Source organism: Typopeltis vanoorti, chromosome 23 (assembly GCF_054136105.1).
Source record: "Typopeltis vanoorti isolate ZY-2024b chromosome 23, IOZ_Tvanoo_1.0, whole genome shotgun sequence".
NCBI lineage: Eukaryota > Metazoa > Arthropoda > Arachnida > Uropygi > Thelyphonidae > Typopeltis > Typopeltis vanoorti.
Genome location: NC_143571.1, coordinates 74077875 through 74098221, shown reverse-complemented (window position 1 = coordinate 74098221; position 20347 = coordinate 74077875). Strand labels below are relative to the sequence as shown.

Genomic DNA, 20347 nt, shown 5'->3' with positions numbered 1-20347 from the left:
GGACAGGCAAAAGATGGACAGGGAAATGCAAGATGAGTTCAGGTGGACAAAGGGATGGGATATAATGAGAGTGGATGTTGGAAACAGTAGTGAATGTGTATATGGGAATGGCCTGAGATATGAGGGAAGTAATTGAGTCTGAGGGGAGAGATATATACAGGGTGTTCGGGATAAATTTGACAGTTTCGTAAGGAAAAAGAAAATCTTCTTTGTATCTATTAAATTTAATGAATTGACAAAAAAACATTACAGGCAGAGTTAATTACAATACTATCAACAAGATTTACTCAAAATAACCACCATTAGCATCGATCACAGCTTCAATTCTGCTTCGGAACCTCGAACAAGCTGATGCTACAGTCTCCCTGGGAAGGGCCGCAAAAACTGTTTTAATTTTATCCATTAACTGGGCTTTTGTATTACTGGAAGTGCGATTGGTGTCTTTTTCAACTGCGCCCCATACAAAATAATCCATGGGGTTAAGGTCTGGGGAGTTTGGAGGCCAAACATTTGGACTGGTGAAGTCGTAGAAATTTTCAGACAACCATTTTTGACTTTTCCCAGAGGTGTGGCAAGGGGCCGAATCCTGCTGCCATACATACGGCCTACCATTGGCTACCCTTGTTATCCAGGGCTTGACTACAGTTAGCAACTCCACGAACAAAGCCCGAATTCCAATGCCAGGGTTCTTCAACACCTGTTCCTGCAGATTTGCGAGGAATTCTGCTGTACGAACGCAATCAGATCGTCTGCTAGGGATCTTTCTTCTTGCTACATCCTCGTAGTCACCATTGCAAGTCTCTAGTTCATGCCTGATTGTTTTTACTGTATTCAGGGAGCATTGGGCAGCAGTCGTAATATCCTTATTTTGATGGCGGGCACGAATCATCATGATACAAGTTATTCTCTTCCATGATTCAGGTGGGTTCCAGCTATCCATCCTTTCTGACATCTTGTATATGAATGAAGAAGGGTCCAAACTTTTAAATGAAGAGAAGTGTGTGTTAATACATGTAACTTACGGAAAAATATAATTAATTATAAATATGTCAAATTTATCCCGAACACCCTGTATATATATATATATATAGGGTAAGTTTTTATGATTGCTCACACTCACAAAAGGTTATATTTTGTACATACATTTGTTAATTTCATTTTTTTTTTTTTTTTTTTTGTATTTTTGATTTATTTTTTGCATAATCCAGAAACCCTACTCTAGAGACCAAATATGAAACTTTTTCAAGCCACTTCAGGCCTCCAATAAGTGGGAAAATGATCTCACACTGGGTGATGAAATTCATCTTCCACCTAAAGACAATCACAAACATCCATGCCTACAGCAGAATTTGAACCCGCAGCCTGTTGATTGGTGAGTGGGTACACTAACCACTCGGCCAACCAGGCCAGCAAATGGTGATAGTGGTAAGCAGGGTTGGACAGGTGTGGAGAAACCATAGTTTTAAGTGGCATGAGTAGGACTAGTTATAGACCTAAAAGTGAATTGCTGTGTTTATATACAAATACCAAGAGCATCAGAAATTAGATGAAATTCTCTTTTGCTGATTGAGTTTTTATTTCACCCAAAAATTGTTGGAATATATGAAACATGGTTAAATGAGGATGATGTTTGGAGATGAGGAATACAATGTTTAGAAATGGAGGAATACAATGTTTTTCATGAGGACAGGAAGGAGAACAAGAAGGGACAGAGACTGCTGTTGATGATACTAAGAGAATTATGTCAGTACAAGATAGAGATGCAAGAAAGAGGAAATAGTGGCAGTGGGTTTGGTACAGGTTGATAGGAATAGATATTTAGTTGGATGTTGCTGTTGGCCCTGGAATGCAGTGATGGGGGGGGGACTGACAAAGAAACATATAAATAACATGGGTTAGTAAACAAGAAAAGTTTTATTGGTGATTTTAATTATGATAATATAGATTGGAATGAAGAGATAACAATTATCTTAGGTAGTACATAACAGAAGGTACTCGAGGATCAAGAGTCTTAGATCTGATGATATCAGAGGATGTGATTGTGAATGGAGTGTTGTATCTCTCTCCACTTGGCAAGAGTGATCATTAGATAATCACCTGGGTGGTGACCAGCTATGTGAAGACTTCTGTGAGGCATGGAATAAAGAGTTAATTGAAAATGAGACTAGTACTGCTTAGCACTTATTAAAAGCTGTGTCCGTGCGGTTAGCCTAGTGGCTGTGCGCTTTGCAACCATATGACTGGGGAAGGAGTGTCCGAGGTTCGATTCCCATCAAAGACATGAGGAATTTGAGGATCTTCCTCAGCCATAGCCAAGTTAGCCAGTCTTGGGTGCGGGCAGTAGATTTTTTTCCGCCAGTTTATCTGCCGTTTTTCATCCCACAAGCAGGCAAACCGGCCCCGTGAACACACACAGATCTACAGCCATAAATACTTAACCCCCCCCCCCATGAGGGGGCTCAACTCGTCCCAATAGGGATGGGGGGGGGAGGAAACTCCATATGAATAAATAAATCAAAAGCTGTATAACAGCAATTTGCAAATGTATTCCATTCATCAAAAACTGAATAAAGTAGGTGTAAAATTGATGAATGAAGAGATTAAGCATGCAAAAAAAAAAAAAAATTAAATAAAAATGATAGAAGATGCTGTGGAGATTGCATGAGTTAAATACTAGTTATAATAATCAGTTTACATGATGATTACAAAGGGTATGCTATGGAGGTGACCTGGTTGGTAAAGACAGCAAAAAGTGCAGTAAGAGTAGAAATTAGCCAATCAAACAAAAAAAAAAAAAAAATCATAGGCAGTTCTTTTGATATGTGGCAAGTAGAAGATGGTAAGATGATGTTGATAAATGACACGGGTAGATTGATAACTGTTGCAGAGAATGTAATTATGACATTCACTGGGCAATTTGTTGGTGTGTTTCATCTTCATTAGTGTGACGTCATGAGTACCTTGAGTGTAGAGCAAATGGGAGAGGATGGACTGATGGCGAGAAAGCAAGAGCTTATGAGCAAGGCAATAGGACTTGATGACATATTACTGCATATCATAAGGAAATGTTAAAAGTGGTTATTGAACTGAAGCTCCAGATTATAAACTAATCAGTGTGTCTGGAGTTTTAAGGTAGTGGAGAAGTTGTTGAGGTCTATGATACCAAATTGGGTTGATAATGACAGTGTTCTCTGTGTGGACACCATGCGCTTGTTAAAGGGACATCATGTTTTACTAGATTACTTTTGTACTTATAAGTTGATAAATGCATTGGACAAGAATGCCATGACAAATTAGTAACTAAATCGAAACAGATGGGTTTAAATTAGTGAGTCAGATAGGTAATTGACTGTCAAATAGGTATCAGCAAGTTGTGTATGGAGGACATAGTGCCCAAAAATGGAAAGTTGCTAGTGGTGTGCTGCAGTCATTGGTTTTGGGGCCATTATTGTTTAACTTATACATTAATGATATTGGGATAGATTTCATTGATTTAAGTGGAGATATGCAGCTGTGAAGATAATGCAAAATCCAGGAGGAACAACGAGGAGTCAAACATGCTGTGGCTCTACAGGAGGATCTGAATAGGCTGCATGAGGGGGAAGCAAATGAATAGAACTACCAATTCATTGCGAAGTGTAAGGTTTTGAAATTTAGTAGACAAGGATGGGATGCAAGGTCTAAAATTGGTGGGAAAATTTTGAGGAGATGAGAGATCTGGGATTGGTGGTAGACAGAGGGGATTGCATTGCTTGAGTTATGATTATCATATCAGATTATGGCAATGATAAGGACTTTGATAAGTAGATATAAGAAGGTTATGGTTCCATTGTATCATGCCTTAATCAGGTCTTGTGTGGATTATTATGTACAGACCTGGTCACTTTGCTTTTATAGGAACAAGGAGAAGATTGACTAAAGTGGTCTCCAGTCTATGGAATGGAGCAAATTATAAAGATAGATTGATGGTAGCATTTGCAGAGCCTTGTGAATAGGAGGAAGGGTTGGAATAAGAATAAGACATAAATTAGTAATGCATTGTTGCAAAGTTAATTTGGAAAAGATTTTTCATAGAAATGGAGGGAGACAGTGGTAGAATTGGGGAGGGAAATTCCTAGAAACTACATAAGGAGTATGTGAGCAATGGAATGAGAAATAGGTTCTTTGCATGAAGAGTTTTTGGTGAATGGAATATATTGCATGAAAGTGTAGTGAGTGCAAAAATGTTGAGTGAGTTTAAGGTACAGTTTGGTAGTGGGGACCTCTTCTGATGAGTCTTTTAACTTTATGGAGATCATGTAATAATAATAACAATGTTTCTCTGTATTCTCTAAAAGCACATATTGACTTACCACCCAGTAACTTTTGATTTGATTTATTTTTAGAGATAGCTGTACAGGTTATGTTAAATCAAATTTTTTTTTTGTTTTTAGAGTTTGATATTTTGTCTCTCCAGTGTGGTCCATATCTTCAAACTCACTTCTATTTCTTCCCCACTTCTCCTCATCATTCACTGCTCTCAAACTCTCCACGATGTCACATTTATAAGGATGAAAGACCTTTATGAACTGCTCATTAAATATCACAACTATATCCTTTTTTTTTCTCGGACAACAGCACCTATCAACTTGTTAACTATGACTTTACCAATTGAATAAAAAAGAAAATGGAGAAGCTACTTAAATCAGTCACCACATGGCCTGAAGACACCGTAAAAAAATTACTTCTGCACTACCTTCGTTCCCCGAGAATTTATGGTCTTCCCCAATTATCACCTAGCCAAGAAACTAGCGGAGTTGGTAGGTCATTCCCCCCCCCCCTTCCTATATTAAAAACACACACACAACACTTTGTAAACAAAATCAAAGACATAACACTGGAAAAAGATGATTTATTAGTCAGTTCTGACATCTCTGCCCTCTTCACAAATGTCCCAATCAATGACACAATCCTTGTATTACAGGACAAATTCCCTCCTGATATCACAGTGCTCTTTGTGCATGTGCTACATTCTGGCTATTTTGTGTGGCAAAACACTAACACTTTCTACCTACAAAAAAAAGAAGACACATCCATGGGCTCACCATTATCACCCCTGTATTGCTAACTTTTCCATAAAACATTTTGAGCAACATTCTCTAGATTCCTCTTCTTTAAAACCCAAAGTCTGGCTTAGATACATTGATGATGTTTTCCTTATCTGGCCCCAGACATCACTTTCCATAGCCACCTAAACAAAACACAAATGCATACAATTCACAATTGAGATAGAAAAGCAGAACACACTTCCATTTCTAGATACACTTGTCACAAGTCTTCCTTCTGGCAGGCTTTCCTTCACTATTTACCGAAATCGATACATGCTGGCCAATCTACCACCACCTAATACAAAAACTAGGGGGTCATTAATATACTAAAAAACAGGACTTTGAAGATTTTCTCTAATGAACAAGCACTTAAAGATGAATTAAAAGTTATCAGCAGTACCTTCCTAAAAATTGGTTACAGCCAAAATACTATCAACAAAATTCTGTACAAGACCTCTCTTAAAAACAAAAATAAACAAGACTACGATAAAACTGTAACCATTCCATACATTAAAGGGATATCAGACAAAATAAACCGAATAACTGGCCTGGTTGGTCGAGTGATTAGCATATCCACTCTCCAGCCAAGAGGCTGCGGGTTCGAATCCTGAGTAGGCATGGATGTTTGTGATTGTCTTCCACCTTCATACATTCATTCACCCAAGTATAGATACACTCTCCCAATATGGACTGGGTCACCATGGGAGTAGTAGACCCAAAAAACGTTCCTCAATGGGAGAGGAAGGTTTTTTTTTTAGAGGGCTATTTTTCTACTCACTGCAGGGTGAAGGCCTGCAGTGAGTAGAAAAATAGGCTGTTCATCATCATCATCATGAAACCGAATACTACAAAAATACAACCTTAAAGCCACCTTTAAACTTCCTGCAAAATTAAAGAACTTACTCAACTCATCCAAGGATCCACTCCCTCTGCTGGCCCGCCCTGAAGTATACTGTATTCATTGCACCAGTAATTTTCCCTATATAGGGGGGGGAAACAGGATGCACAATTCCTATCAGGGAAAAAAGGAATATAAACGAAACTTTAAATGTAATAACTATGATCAAGCTGGTCTTTTTGATCATGCCCTGAACACTTTACATAGAATTGACTGGAAAAGTACCTGTTGTTTACATCATACCAAAACATGTATGAACATAAATTTAAGGAGGCCTGTGAGATTCTTATCAATCACCCTAATCTTAACAATAATGATGGTCTAAAAATCCCAAGAATATGGAAGGCACATATTCTACCCACTTAAACTTTCTCCCTAAGAGTTAATTATAAATAGGACCATAAGTAATCGAGGATCCTAAATCTAATGTAACAATTGTCATGTTAAATTAGGACATCATTTTTAGTGTAACAAAACTATCTATATGAAAGAATGTTTCTCTGATATTGTCTTAAATAGAATATAGCTTTGATGTAGTTAATTTATTTAATTTATTTATTGTAATTTTATTTTCACTAGAGGTCAGGCCAGTAGAATAACCGTTGATCAAATTATCGTCTCTTCAGCATACTGTGTGAAATGTAATTTAGTTTTGTCTCTATATATATGTATGTGTGTACACTTCAGATGATGACGTTAATATGAAGGTTGAAACGTCGGGGAAATTAAAATAATTATTTATAACACGTATAAATAATAATTGTAGAGTCCATAAATGAATGCTGATCACTGTATAACACTGACGGAAAGGATCATAACTATATCCTCTTGAACAGTTGTCCTTATACCATTTTCTGCCATCAATGTCATCCCTAGGATTTTTTTTTTTTTTTTATTTTTGGCTTTATTAGCTAACTGCTTCTCATAATGAACTTTCTACTTTTATCAACCGAGTCATCTTCCTTGCCTGTTCTTTGTATTAATCATAGAATTGATTGTATGCTTAATCTCTTCATTAATCCATTTCTTACCTACCTTATTTAATCTTCTGACCTTTGGAATACATTTAGATGTTGCTCCTACTAGATAGTTCTTGAATATCACCCAAACAGCATTGATCTCTCCACCATTTCTCATGACATGCTACTGCTCCACGCTGTCTTAGCTTCTCATAATCACCAGTTTTGTAGTCCCTCACATGGCTGGCAACCACCCAGGTAATCACTTCATGGTTACTCTCGGCAACTGGAGAGAGAGATTTAACACCTCATTTATAATAATATCCCCTGATGAGATGATCAAATCAAAGATCCTCAATCTTCATGTACCTTTTGTTACATACTGCCTGAGTTAGTTGTCCCTTAAAAACTCAAAAAAACTCATTTTTTTTTTACTTCCAGTTGTTATCTTGTCATCCCAGTCTATATTGCCATAATTAAAATCACCCATAATGATCACTCATTTCCCATTTGCTTATGCATTTCTTGGTCACCACATTACCAGGTCTACAGCAGCATCCAACAAACTATTTCATTCTATTCACCTCTGTCTCACACCATACTGCCTCAAAACCATGACCAGTATTTCCTTCTTGCAGCTCTATCTTGTATGGACATCACTCCTTTCCTATCATCAATTGTGCTTTACCCCCCTTTTTACCCTGTTTATCTTCATGAAATACATCATACCCTTCCATCTCTATTCCTGTCAGGATGTCATCCAACCATGCCTCACTTATTCCAGCAATTTTTGAGTGAACAAACTCAATCAATAATGATTGAGTTTGTTCACCCAATCAATGCAACCATTCTATTTCTCTTGTTTCTGTTACTTCTAGCATTCATATACAAATATAACAGCTCATTCTTAGGTCTATAACAATTTTCACTAATACCACTTATTAGATGTAACTTCCCCATACTTTCCCGAAGCCGTTTCTTTCTCTCCTTACTTGTCCCAAACCCTCTTCATATCCAACTGTTTTCCCTACATCCCAGGTCATCTCCTCCCTTTTTGTCTATGCTCACATTCACATCCTCTTGGAGCATAAACATTTCTCATGCTGTGTTTCCCTGTCCACCCTGAGTCTCTCCATTTCCCTGTTTGTCTTGCACACTTGTTCTCTCATTCTCTACACTCATGCTATCCACTTCTTCATTTATAAGCACGACTTCAATCTCTACTTCCTCACTCTCTTGCTCTTCTGTATCGCTTCTTACTTGCTCAGATCCATTCTCTGCACCCATTACTCTCCCTTCCAGCAGCGGTCTCTCCAAATGACTCACACCAAAACCATTCAAATGCAGTCCATCACTCTTATACAGTTCAATTCTTCCTTCAAACTCATTCCACACATTAACAAACTGCACTCCTATCTCTTCACACATTTCTGCTAATATATTATTCATAATTCTTGCTCTCTGCCTCATCTCATCACCATCATACCCGGACAACCACATTGACTATGTTTCTTATCACCCTGATATCTTTTATCCTTTTCAACAATCTTCTGATATCCAATCTTACATTCTCTTCATTTCCAGTCACATCATTTGTCCCTACCACCAACTCCTTTGCTCACTTAGTGCTCATATCCAACGCCCTCAATCACTTTATTCAATTTACATCCAGGAAAACCAACCTTGTGCATATTCTTGTTTACCACACCTATAATGATTGAACCCATACAATGCCCATTGCAGGTCTTTCGTTACCATTTTTATACTGACGTCATTTGTTTTCATTGACTTCACTCTTCCATACATATCTACAATTCTCTTCATTTCACTCTTGCCTCAGCTTTCAAATCTTGCATCCATTTTTTTGCTATCATTCACTCTCGCTATTTTATCACCAGTCACACACATATACACTTGTTTGCTGTTAATTCTGCTTGTTACCTTACTGTTAACTTCGCTCTTTTTCTGTCTTCATTATTGCTCACTTTATCGTAGTGGGCAATAATGAAGTTGATAAACAGAGTGCAATTAACTTCGTTATTGCTCACTTTATTCTTAATTTCACTCTGTTTTTTTAACAGAGTGAAATTTCAAACAAACTATTTATTGTTAATCGAACCTTTTTTTTGCACTATCATTTCCACACACTCTCTAAACATTCACACAATCTTCAACTGACATGTTGGTTACAATACCATGTTTCGTACTCATATTTAAACTATTTAAACTCATATATTTTAGCAAACCTCTTGGTCTGTCAAAATATCACATTTCGTACATACCTCATCATCATGCATATCAAGAATTTAGGCCTAGCATGGCCTGTTCCTGCCTTAGAAGTCATCGTTGAATCGTTTAAGAGGACATCCTGGTTTTCTTTTTCCTACTGGCTTGTTTTGGTAATCTTTCTGTTTTCATTCTTTGAACGTGTTCCATCCATTTATGTTTATATTTTTTAATTTTTTTCTATTACTGGTTCTTGGTTTAATTCTTTCATAATTTCTTCATTTCTTTTGTGATCAAATAGGGTATACTTTCCAGTTTTTCTCATAAACTTCATTTCTGCTGTTATTAATCTTTGTCTTTTTGTTTTATTGTCCAGACCTCGCTTCCATACATTAAGACTGGTAGGGCTAATGTATTTTATACTTTTAGTCTGGTTTGTTTTTGAACTAGATTTGGTTTAAATATAGAGTTAATTACACCTGTTATTTTTAAATATTTTGCAATTTTTACATTTATATCTTTTTCATTTTCATATATGATCATACATCCTAGGTAGTTAAATGAATTCACCTGTTCTAAGATCTTGTTATCTATTACTATTTTAGTTCTTGCTGAATTTTGTCCTTTAAAGGCCATGGTTTTTGATTTTTCCGTTGATATTATCATACCATAATCTTTGGCTATCTCATTTAGATCTAAAATAGCTTTCTGTAAGTTATCTTCAGAATTTGTAATTATTATTTGGTCGTCGGCAAAAAGGAGAGTGTTTAAGTTTACTGTAGGAGAAAGTTTAATTCCTTGATGTAAATTTTTACTCCATTTTATTATTATTTCATTTAAGTAAATATTAAAAACAGTTGCTGAGAGGGGACATCCCTGTCAGATCCCTTGGTTTATCTCTCTCGTATATGATAGCTTGTGATTTAATCTTATTTGCATTCTATTATTTTCATATATACTTGTGATAGCTTTTAGGATATTATTTGGTATTTGTCTTTCTTTTAATATGTTAAATAATGTTTCTTTTAACTTTGTCAAATGCTTTTTCAAAGTCAATAAATGCAATATGTGTTTCTAAATTGTATTCTCTTCTTTTCTCTATTATTAATTTTAGGCAAAAGGCCGGGTCTATACATGATCACCCTTTTCTAAATCCATTCTGTACTTCTAAAATAAAGTTTTTGGAATATTTCATTAGTTTGCTATTTAAGATTCTGCTATATATTTTGTATAGCAGAATCTTAAATTTCCTACATACCTGCTCATTCTTTTCTCTTATTCAGCCTCTATATATAAATATCTGTGACATATTCCCATACATATATATTACATTCACGGCACCGTACCATTTTGAAAAATCTACACTGTCTACTTTATTTATCTTTCGCGCAGACCTACGCATGACTTACCTTTTATTGCCATGTTGTATTGGTGTTATAAGTTGAATAATTTTATAAACAAACTTAAAGGAACACGTCCACAGACTACAAATACTGCAAGCGCACAACTTCAACCACAACTCTTACAGATAAACACACACTTATTTACAATTAATTAGTAAAAAATAAATAAACTTATCTGAACCAGGAGCCTTCTTTACACAAACCTTCCAGTGAAACGCCAGCCAAATCTTGGTCTTCCTCTGGGTCTTTTTTGCTGCCATTCTGGAAAAAAGCACTTGTTTTGTGAACTTTCCTTCTCCTATTCTGTGAGTAAAACATTTCTCCCAAATTTCCTAAACATTTCTGTATGTTTAGGACTCATATCCTGCTCCATTGTTCAGGTCTTTAACAAGAATCTGTTTAAGACTATTACACTCTTTTTATATAATGTTAGTCAAGTAGCTTTATTTTACCGTCCTACATGTTTCGCCAATTTTTTTTTCTATCGGCATCTTCAGGGAATACAAACTAGTAAGCTATGTGAAGGCAACAGACTAGGTTATAACTGATGGTTCTAATTCATACAAAAAATTAGTATTGAACGAGACAGTGCGTGTGTCTTGGGAACGTGCTTTATTCGTTATGGCTCATGATGCAATTGTCATGAAAGTTCATTTCTTTGATGTTTAATGATCTGATTAAACCTTTCCAAATTTCCGGTAAGGTTAGACCTTGATTCTTGTTTAGGTTTTCAGTTTTACGGGCAACTGTAACTGCTTCCTTGAAGGTTCTTGAATGGTAGTTATCTTCTATATAGGGCATAAGGCTCTTATCCCACTCAATGTGATGATTAGTAGAGGCAAAGTGGCAAGAAAGCCCTGAAATGTCTTGTCTGTTGTTCTGACATATCCTATGTGTTCTTTCTTTCTTGTTTCAAAGCTTCTAGAGGTCTGACCTACGTAACTAATACCACATGAGCAAGGTATATTATATACTCCAGAGTACTTGTAGAATGGATGAGGATCTTTCGGTGATCTTAAAAATTTCCGAATAGTGTTGACTGGCTTGAATGCTACTCTGATATTATGTGGTTTTAGAAGGTTAGCTAATTTTTTGGAAATGTTGCTGACAAATGGAATAGTAATAGTACTGATGTATTGGACATCATCACGTTGTCTATGTGGTATATCAGTCAAGAGAATCTTGTTGTAGAGTCTTTTTGGATAACCATTTAAAGATAGTTTTTTGGATATTGTAGTTAATTCTGTTTGTAGGTCTTATCCCAGATCATTCCAAAACTGAAAATTTGGTACAGATATGTGGATGATATCTTTCTCATTTGGGATCATACGAAAGAAGAACTAATGGATTACCTTAACCAAATCAGTAGTTTCCACCATACCATGAAATTCACATTAGAAATTGAAAAAGATGGAAAACTGCCATTCCTTGACATCCTAATAAAGAAACGAACCAATAATAGTATCAACCTATCTGTATATAGAAAACCTACAAACAGAGCTGGTGCTAGGGTCTTTGCCGCCCGCATGCAATTTCTATCTAAGCACCCCTGTAACGATCCGGGAGTGTGTGGTTCTTTTATGATAATAAAAATTTTAATTATTTGAAATTTCTTAAATAAATATTCACAGAACAGCCACAAGTTGGTTCGCTAAATATAACAAACCGGAGGTGTTGACTAGCAGGATAATCGTTAAAAACCCTAATATTCAAAACATTCTCAAAAGTTAAAGCAAATTTTCACTTTAATTGTTTAATATAATCATCCAGGGATTATAGCCTTCTCACCGACCCGAATCGCTAACAAAATTAAAATGAATTTTAATTAAAGTTAAAATTTATTTGAACTAAAGTTTAAAAAATTCTTGCATTTTACAAGTTACTAAATTCTTAGTAACTTGTAAAAAAATTTTAATAATTTTTATAAGTGGAACTACCATTTAGGAAAATAAAAGAAACTTAAGATAGATGAGAAAATAAGAAAGAATTCAGAAATAATTAGAACATTTAATATAAATATTCAAAAAATAACATCTTTACAGAATAACAGAAAATAAATTAAATTACATAAATATACTTGAAATTTTTTAAATTAAAATTTTAAGGTTTTTGATTTCATATTTACAAAATTGGAAATAATGGTCTTAACGTCTAATTCCGCACATATATCATTTTCAATCGCTATTACCTCCAAACTGACAAGCCTTTTTTGTGACATACTTGTTCTTAAGTAGGTTTTAATCAATTTTCAATTTGGAAAATTGATAAAAATAGTATTCTTAAAACAATTGAAAAGTTAGGGAAAGATAAGTTATTGGACACAATAAAATTAAGAATATTGAAATGGCTTTTGAATATTTAAATTATCCTTCTGAAAAATATCCCAGAAAGCACATAACTCGTCATATAGTTCTATTGCATTTATGTCTTTATTGTCGCAGTCCTTCAAGAGAATCTCTAAATCGTCACAATTTCTTCGTAAATCTTCGTTATTAATTTGTAGTAATCTATACAAGAAATTGAAATTATCATACATTTTAAAAATTTTATGGAATTTACAACCGTGTTAAAAAAAACCTTTTTATTATCCCGACGTTTCGATCTTCACATCAAGATCATCATCTGGAGTGTGCATAAGTATACAGAACAAGCTGAGTTACATCATTAACTGTAAGCTAGAGAAACAATGATTTGATCACATGTTATTCTACTGGCGTGACCTCTGTTGAAAAAAAAAAAAAATAAATAAATAAAAAATAAAATTAAAAATAAAATAATTTTTTTTTTTTTTTTTTTTTTTTTTTTTTTTTTACATCAAACTAAATTCTATTTTTACAATGACAGGAATAAACATTCTTTTAAATGGTTTTCTTTCAGAAACAATTGGTGTCCTATTTTTAGTATTACAATTCCTATTTTCGATTTACAATACTGGATTTTCTACAGTCCTGTTTATAGTTGTTCATGGTGAGGAAGGTCGAATATATACCTTCCATATGATTGCTGATAATCTGATAATCCATATGGTTGCTGATAATCTCACAGGCTTCCTTGAATAAAAAAAAAAAAAAAAAAATTATTTTTATTTATTTAATTTTTATTTTTTATTTTATTTATTTATTTTTTTTTCACCAGAGGTCATGCCAGTAGAATAACATGTGATCAAATCATTGTTTCTCTAGCTTACTGTTAATGATATACTGTTAATGATATAACTCAACTTGTTCTGCTTATGTACACTCCAGATGATGATCTTGATGTGAAGATTGAAACATCGGGATAATAAAAAAGTTTTTACCACGGTTGTAAATTCCATAAAATTTTTAAAATGAATGCTGATCACCGTGTAACCCTAAAAGAAAGGATTACGATAATTCATGGAGATTCGACCCACAAGCGATGAAATTATCATAATATGTTTTTAGTTGTTCAAAATGTTCTATTAACGAACATATTGCAACGTCTAGAGGTGTATAAAACACATTCACTCTAAATTTATCTTCTGCCGATTGTGGCGTTTTGTCATGATGCTCGTAGTCCAATTGTCATGTCTTCTTTTGTCGTCGAACTTCTGTACCAGTTTTAAATTCTTGTTCTTCATCCACCTCTTCACTCAGTTATTTTGCCGTTTTTAGAACTTCTTTAAAATTTGTATCTGATCGATACTCTTGTAAGAATATTTTTAAGTTTTCGATAGATTCTAAAGCAAGTGTAATGTTCATATTTTTGTCTTGAAGCATTTTACTCACAGGTTTATTATGTTGAGTAAATCATGCCAAGTTATAAAAGAGCAAATAAATTTGTAGTCCTTTATTTTAGCACATGTTTTTAGTGCTTTATGCTGAGTTTCTTTATTAAAATTTTCATTATTTAAAATTTCAAAAAGTGCATCATAATTTCTCCTAACTGATATCGTAGAGGGCAGATTGCATTAATTTTATTTTCCCATCGCGTTTCTGATGACTGTTTCAATGTTAAATTTTTTACGAATTTTAAAAGGATTGGCCAACATTTGTAAGAGAATGAAAAGAAATTTTATATTTCTTGAATAATTGCAAAGAAACTAATTGTATCTGCATTCACTTTGGCTGCATCGTTAATGATTAAATTTAGAGTATGAGCAGCACATGGCACGTAAAAAGTTCGAGGATTTTTGTTCGAAAGCAAATTTTGGAGCTCATATTTTTTCTTTTTTATATTTGCCCCATTGTCATACCCTCGACCTCGCATGTCTTCAATGGGACTTGTGGAATCTGATATATCTGCAAAACCTAAAAAGTTTTCTCTGATCTTGACAATTCCATTGTCACAGGAAACAAAGGGAATAATAATGGTCATTTGTTCTGTTTTACTTGCATCAGGTGTGCAGTTTAAAATTATGGAATAATATTTAGATTTGCAAATTGATAATAAAATTGTATCCCTGATTGCGTTACTTAAAGTTTCCAATATTTCATTTTGACTGTCTTTACTCAAATAGTGTACTCTATCGTTTCGTTAACATGATTTTCCATAACGGGATCAAACATAGCAAACAGTTCGACTAATTTTAAAAAATTGCCGTTATTCCTTTCATATAATTTATCAGATGATCTGCAAAAAGCTAAATTTCAACTACCAAGAAATTTTATAATTTCAATCAAGCGTTCTAAAACACTCGTCCAATGTTTCTTTTCCATTTCATGCATGCTTTGAGTCTGGAAATCAATAGTAGTTTTGTTTTTTAAAATTTTTATCAAGTTCCTTCCATTTTAAGAAATTTTTCATGTGAGTTAAACTAGTCTCATGTCTATGTAAAGTTGTACTTACATTTCTCCAATCGTTATAACCTTCCACAAGACTCAGTAGGTGATTCAGTTGATTCAGTAGGTGCGACAAGTTTGCAACAAAAGCAAAAAACAGAATTTAAAGTTTTGGAATAAATGAGCCATGTTCTTGGCAAGATCTCCCGTTTTCCATTTTTCTATTATAATACGTGTTGCCAAATTTACGACCATATGTATCTCTGGTATATATTATATTTTTATTTTGAACAGGCCCCATTTCAATTAAAACAACCCGTAATTTTTCATCAATATTTCCCCATTCACCTGGATCTTCTAATGATCCAAGTGAATGGGGAATTTACAGACACTAACAGTATGTTAGTTTCGTGGTCAACTACAACTAAATCTTGTTGTAGTTGACTAAATCCTAACTATTTTTCACTTAAATCATGTTCAATTATCTTGTTCAATAGTTGTAATAGTACTTTCATGCAGACTGGATGATGTGCACTTTTCTTTGACTCTGGTTTCTGATGTAACGAGTTGGTTACAATCTGCATTAAAATATTTTAATATTTTAACAAATTTATTAAGAGCCCCAGTTTGTTTCTTAATATCTTCTTCTTTCACAGCATGACACTTACGATTTTGTGCACCGAATAACTTTTTTTTAAATTTTTGATTCCATTTCTATTTTATGCCCACAAGAAATTATTACACAACATGACACAGAGACGAAATAATAGTCGGCACTGCACTACTGTCAGTATCCTACTGAGATGTGTACCATGTGACTGGTTAACTAGCAACAAATGTTTTGTATGAAAATTCATTTCTGCACATGAAAACCGTTCACCGTTTCACTTTAGATAGATTGCAGTAGACACAACATTCTGCAGGCAAGCATTTAGCCTGCTCTAGCTGCAAAATTGTAAACAGCTGGCTGATCAAAGAGGCGGCAATATACTTTTTTTTTAATTTTTATTCGGTGTATCCGGCCTTATTTATTTTAATATTGATCATTCTAAGAATTTTTTGGTTTTATGATAAAAATTTTGTTTCTCAAAAATTAACTTATGAACCATTCCCTGGTGGCGGCGACCCCATAGTAGCAGTGCCTGCTCTGCATGTCCACTTCTGCTGGCCCTGCCTACAAATACTGGATGTTACCTCCATTTCAACTCATCTCATCATATACTCAGAAACTTAGCATTATCCATATGCTCAAGAAAAGAGCAGTACACAACAGACAAGGATGCCTACAAACAGAATTAACTACAATATCCAGAGAACTATCTTTAAATGGTTATCCAAAAAGACTCTACAACAAGATTCTCTTGACTGATATACCACATAGACAACGTGATGATGTCCAGTACATCAGTACTATTACTATTCCATTTGTCAGCAACATTTCCAAAAAAATTAGCTAACCTTCTAAAACCACATAATATCAGAGTAGCATTCAAGCCAATCAACACTATTCGGAAATTTTTAAGATCACCGAAAGATCCTCATCCATTCTACAAGTACTCTGGAGTATATGATATACCTTGCTCATGTGGTATTAGTTACGTAGGTCAGACCTCTATAAGCTTTGAAACGAGAAAGAAAGAACACATAGGATATGTCAGAAACAACAGACAAGACATTTCAGACCTTTCTTGCCACTTTGCCTCTACTAACCATCACATTGAGTGGGATAAGAGCCTTATGCCCTATATAGAAGATAACTACCATTCAAGAACCTTCAAGGAAGCAGCTACAGTCGCCCGTAAAACTGAAAACCTAAACAAGAATCAAGGTCTAACCTTACCGTAAATTTGGAAAGATTTAATCAGATCATTAAACATCAAAGAAATGCACTTCCAAGACAATTACATCATGAGCCATAATGAATAAATCACGTTCCCGAGACACGCGCATTGTCTCGTTCAATACTAATTTTTTGTATGAATTAGAACCATCAGTTATAACCTAGTCTGCTACCTTCATATAGCTTACTAGTTTGTATTCCCTGAAGATGCTGATAGAAAAAAAATTGGCGAAACATATAGGAATGTAAAATAAAGCTACTCGACTAACATTATATAAAAAAAGTGTAATAGTCTTATACATAATAGTCAAGAAAAAATTCCACACAAGAATCTGTTTGTTTGTTTTTTCTTTGTCAGCTACCCTTTGATTATCAGTAATTTCCTTTGATTTGAATTAATGTTGGATCTAATATCCACTTTGCCTATTTAATTTGACATCGCCAAAAAAGCCATATGGCTCTTTCTTTGAGTAATAGACAATTCATCTAATCCCAGAGGTAGTCCATCACCAGGGCAACTCGTTGAAAAGGTGGAGAAAGCTACATACTCCTTGCAGCCTTTCAGAAATCAAGAATATCTGGAATTTTTCAGATATTCTGAAAAATTTTCAGATTTCTTTTTCAGATTTTCAGAGTTCTGAGTATTTCTTGGTTATCAGATCGACTGTCACGGTATCGCAGTGCTTGTGTTCAAGTGACCCTTATTTTACTTAATAAAGGCCCCAAAGCGCAAGAGTTGTGATGCTGGCAATTTGGATATGCCAAAGAGAAGCCTAAAAGAAAAAACTTGAGCTGAGGTTGCTAAGATTCCATTCACATTCAGATAACTTTTATTACAGTATATTGTTATAATTGTTCTATTTTATTATTAGTTAATTGTTGTTAATCTTTTACTGTTCTTAATTTATAAATTAAACGTTTTCATAGGTATGTATGTATGTATAGGAAAAAACATAGTGTGTATAGGGTTCAGTACTATCTTTGGTTTCGGATATCTGCAGGAAGTTTTGGAATGTATCCTCTGCAGATTAGGGGGACTACCGTAGTGCATCTGACAGTTTTTTTTAAATAACTAAAATGTAATAAAAGCTTGATTACAGAGCAAAAAAAATTACAAACAGTAAGAAATTGATGAGGCTGGTGGATTTGAGACAGAGGTTTAAAGTTCTAAGGGCATATTGCAAAAGTGAGCAGAATAGCCCAAAGGGGTACTTGGATGTTGAAGAATACATTGATTAGTAAGGGAGGTTATTATCTCTCTTTATAAGCATATGATTTGGCTGCATATTGACTATTGTGCACAGATTTAGTCACTTGAGTTTCTTGAAGCTCAGGAGTAGTGGATAGGATTCAGAGACATGCAACCAAGCTGGTGGCAGATCTGTAGGATGCTCCCTGTCAGAATAGATTAAAGATACATGAGTTGCAAATTTCAGTTGGCAGGCAGAGGAGAAAGGACATGATAGAAACTTATAAGTTACTAAAGGGATTCTATAAGATTGACACAAAAGAAATTTTTCAATACTCGAGGAGCAGGAAATGAACAAGGGGACACCCTCTAGAAGTTATAATATCATTTATTTTTGCATGGTATTCTCTGATTCTTCTGCTAACTCTATCTTGTTGATGCTTCCTACATTGTTAGTTTCCTTGATTTCCAGTAGATGACTTTTCCTTGTTTCTTCTAGTTGTATAAGCTTCACTCTCCTCTCAATGAAAACATGTAGGCTTGTCTAACTGGGTCAGTGCCTAAGCCAGCATATGTGATATGTAAGTGATTACAGTCAATATGGAATATAGTTTGCTTGGCTAAGTTCATTCATGATCCAAACAAATACCTAATAATGGTACACACCATAGCAAAGTGAAGATTGAACTTTGCATCAGAAGCTGAAGTCAGTTTACTATATTTCTATAAGTTACATGGCAGTTATAGTTATACACCTACCTTAACGTGATCATTAGTAATATATAATGTAAATCTTATTGAAACAACTACTTTGATAAATATAGAACTTCATATTTTAGAACGAAAATTGCATCTGGAACCATAACATTGTAAATGGAACCATATTAATATCGTGCAGAACACTGAGAAATGCTGAGAGAGAGTAGGCATGCTTTATAATCCACTTTACTGAAGAATTTATTGTATTCTTAATACATATTCAAAATATCATTAGATTATATAATTACTTTTTTTATAGAGACGGCCAAGATCACAGTCACTATCTCAGCTCCCAGATCCTTGGCATTCTGGTTTAGGTACTGGAGGCAGTTTTGGTGATAATCAGACTGTGTCATGTAAAGAGGTTGATGTATCTTCTACCTGTAGAAATCTACATTCCCAGCTTTCCCTTCCTAGTAGACAGGCATCCACTAGTCACATTCATCAGTCTGTTCAGGAAAAGTTGCACACCAAAAATATAGGCAACCATAAAAATTCAGTACATGATGTTCAAAGCAGAACACAACAGAAAAAATCCCATGGTGATTCTGATACTAGTGATGATGAAAGAATGGTAATTTGTGAGGAGGAACTTGCAGGAGGTAAGGGATGTGTGTGTGTGTGTGTGTGTGTGTATTTATTTTTATCATATGTAAGTGATACTGCATTATATAAAATTAAAATACATATTTTAATATGTGGAATGTGTACTTAGTTAAAAATAATGCTTCAACTAAATAACAATAATATCAAAATAATAATAAATACACGTGAAACTATTATTGTAATCATCATTTTGGAATAGGATGAAGAATATTGGAAGCATCACATCACAACTCATCACATGAGGCTTGTTTGTCCTCTCACTCTTATGATGTCCATCATACCATTTCTAAGTTACTTTATTTTAGAAGTACAGGTATCCCTTGCTTAACGCCGGATTTGATTAACGTGGCAAAATTAATTGTGGCAATCCCTTGATATACGCGGCAAGAGTTTTGATTAACGTGCCTTTAACCCTGCGGAGCTCACAGCTGATCTGACAGATACATGCAAAATGTTTAATATAAATCTTACACAATTCAATGTATAGCTTGGAGGTCATGAGCAGCTGTGTATTTGTATGTTACGAGTGACATTCAGTTTGGTTTAACACATGTTATGTAAAGGTTTGTGATATTTGACAGTAACTTGTATCTGAGAGATACTACAATGTCAGTATAATATGTTTTTTTTTTTTTTCA

General features: G+C 34.5%; 1 protein-coding gene across 1 annotated transcript in view; it reads left to right on the top strand.

Moving 5' to 3' along the window:
* Positions 1–20347, top strand: part of LOC150093981 (protein capicua homolog) — a 315184-nt gene that overhangs the window by 75696 nt on the left and 219141 nt on the right. The window contains exon 7 of the mRNA XM_090412927.1: positions 19363–19705. Coding sequence (XP_090269053.1) covers positions 19363–19705 — 343 coding nt within the window. The remainder of the gene's footprint in view (positions 1–19362; positions 19706–20347) is intronic.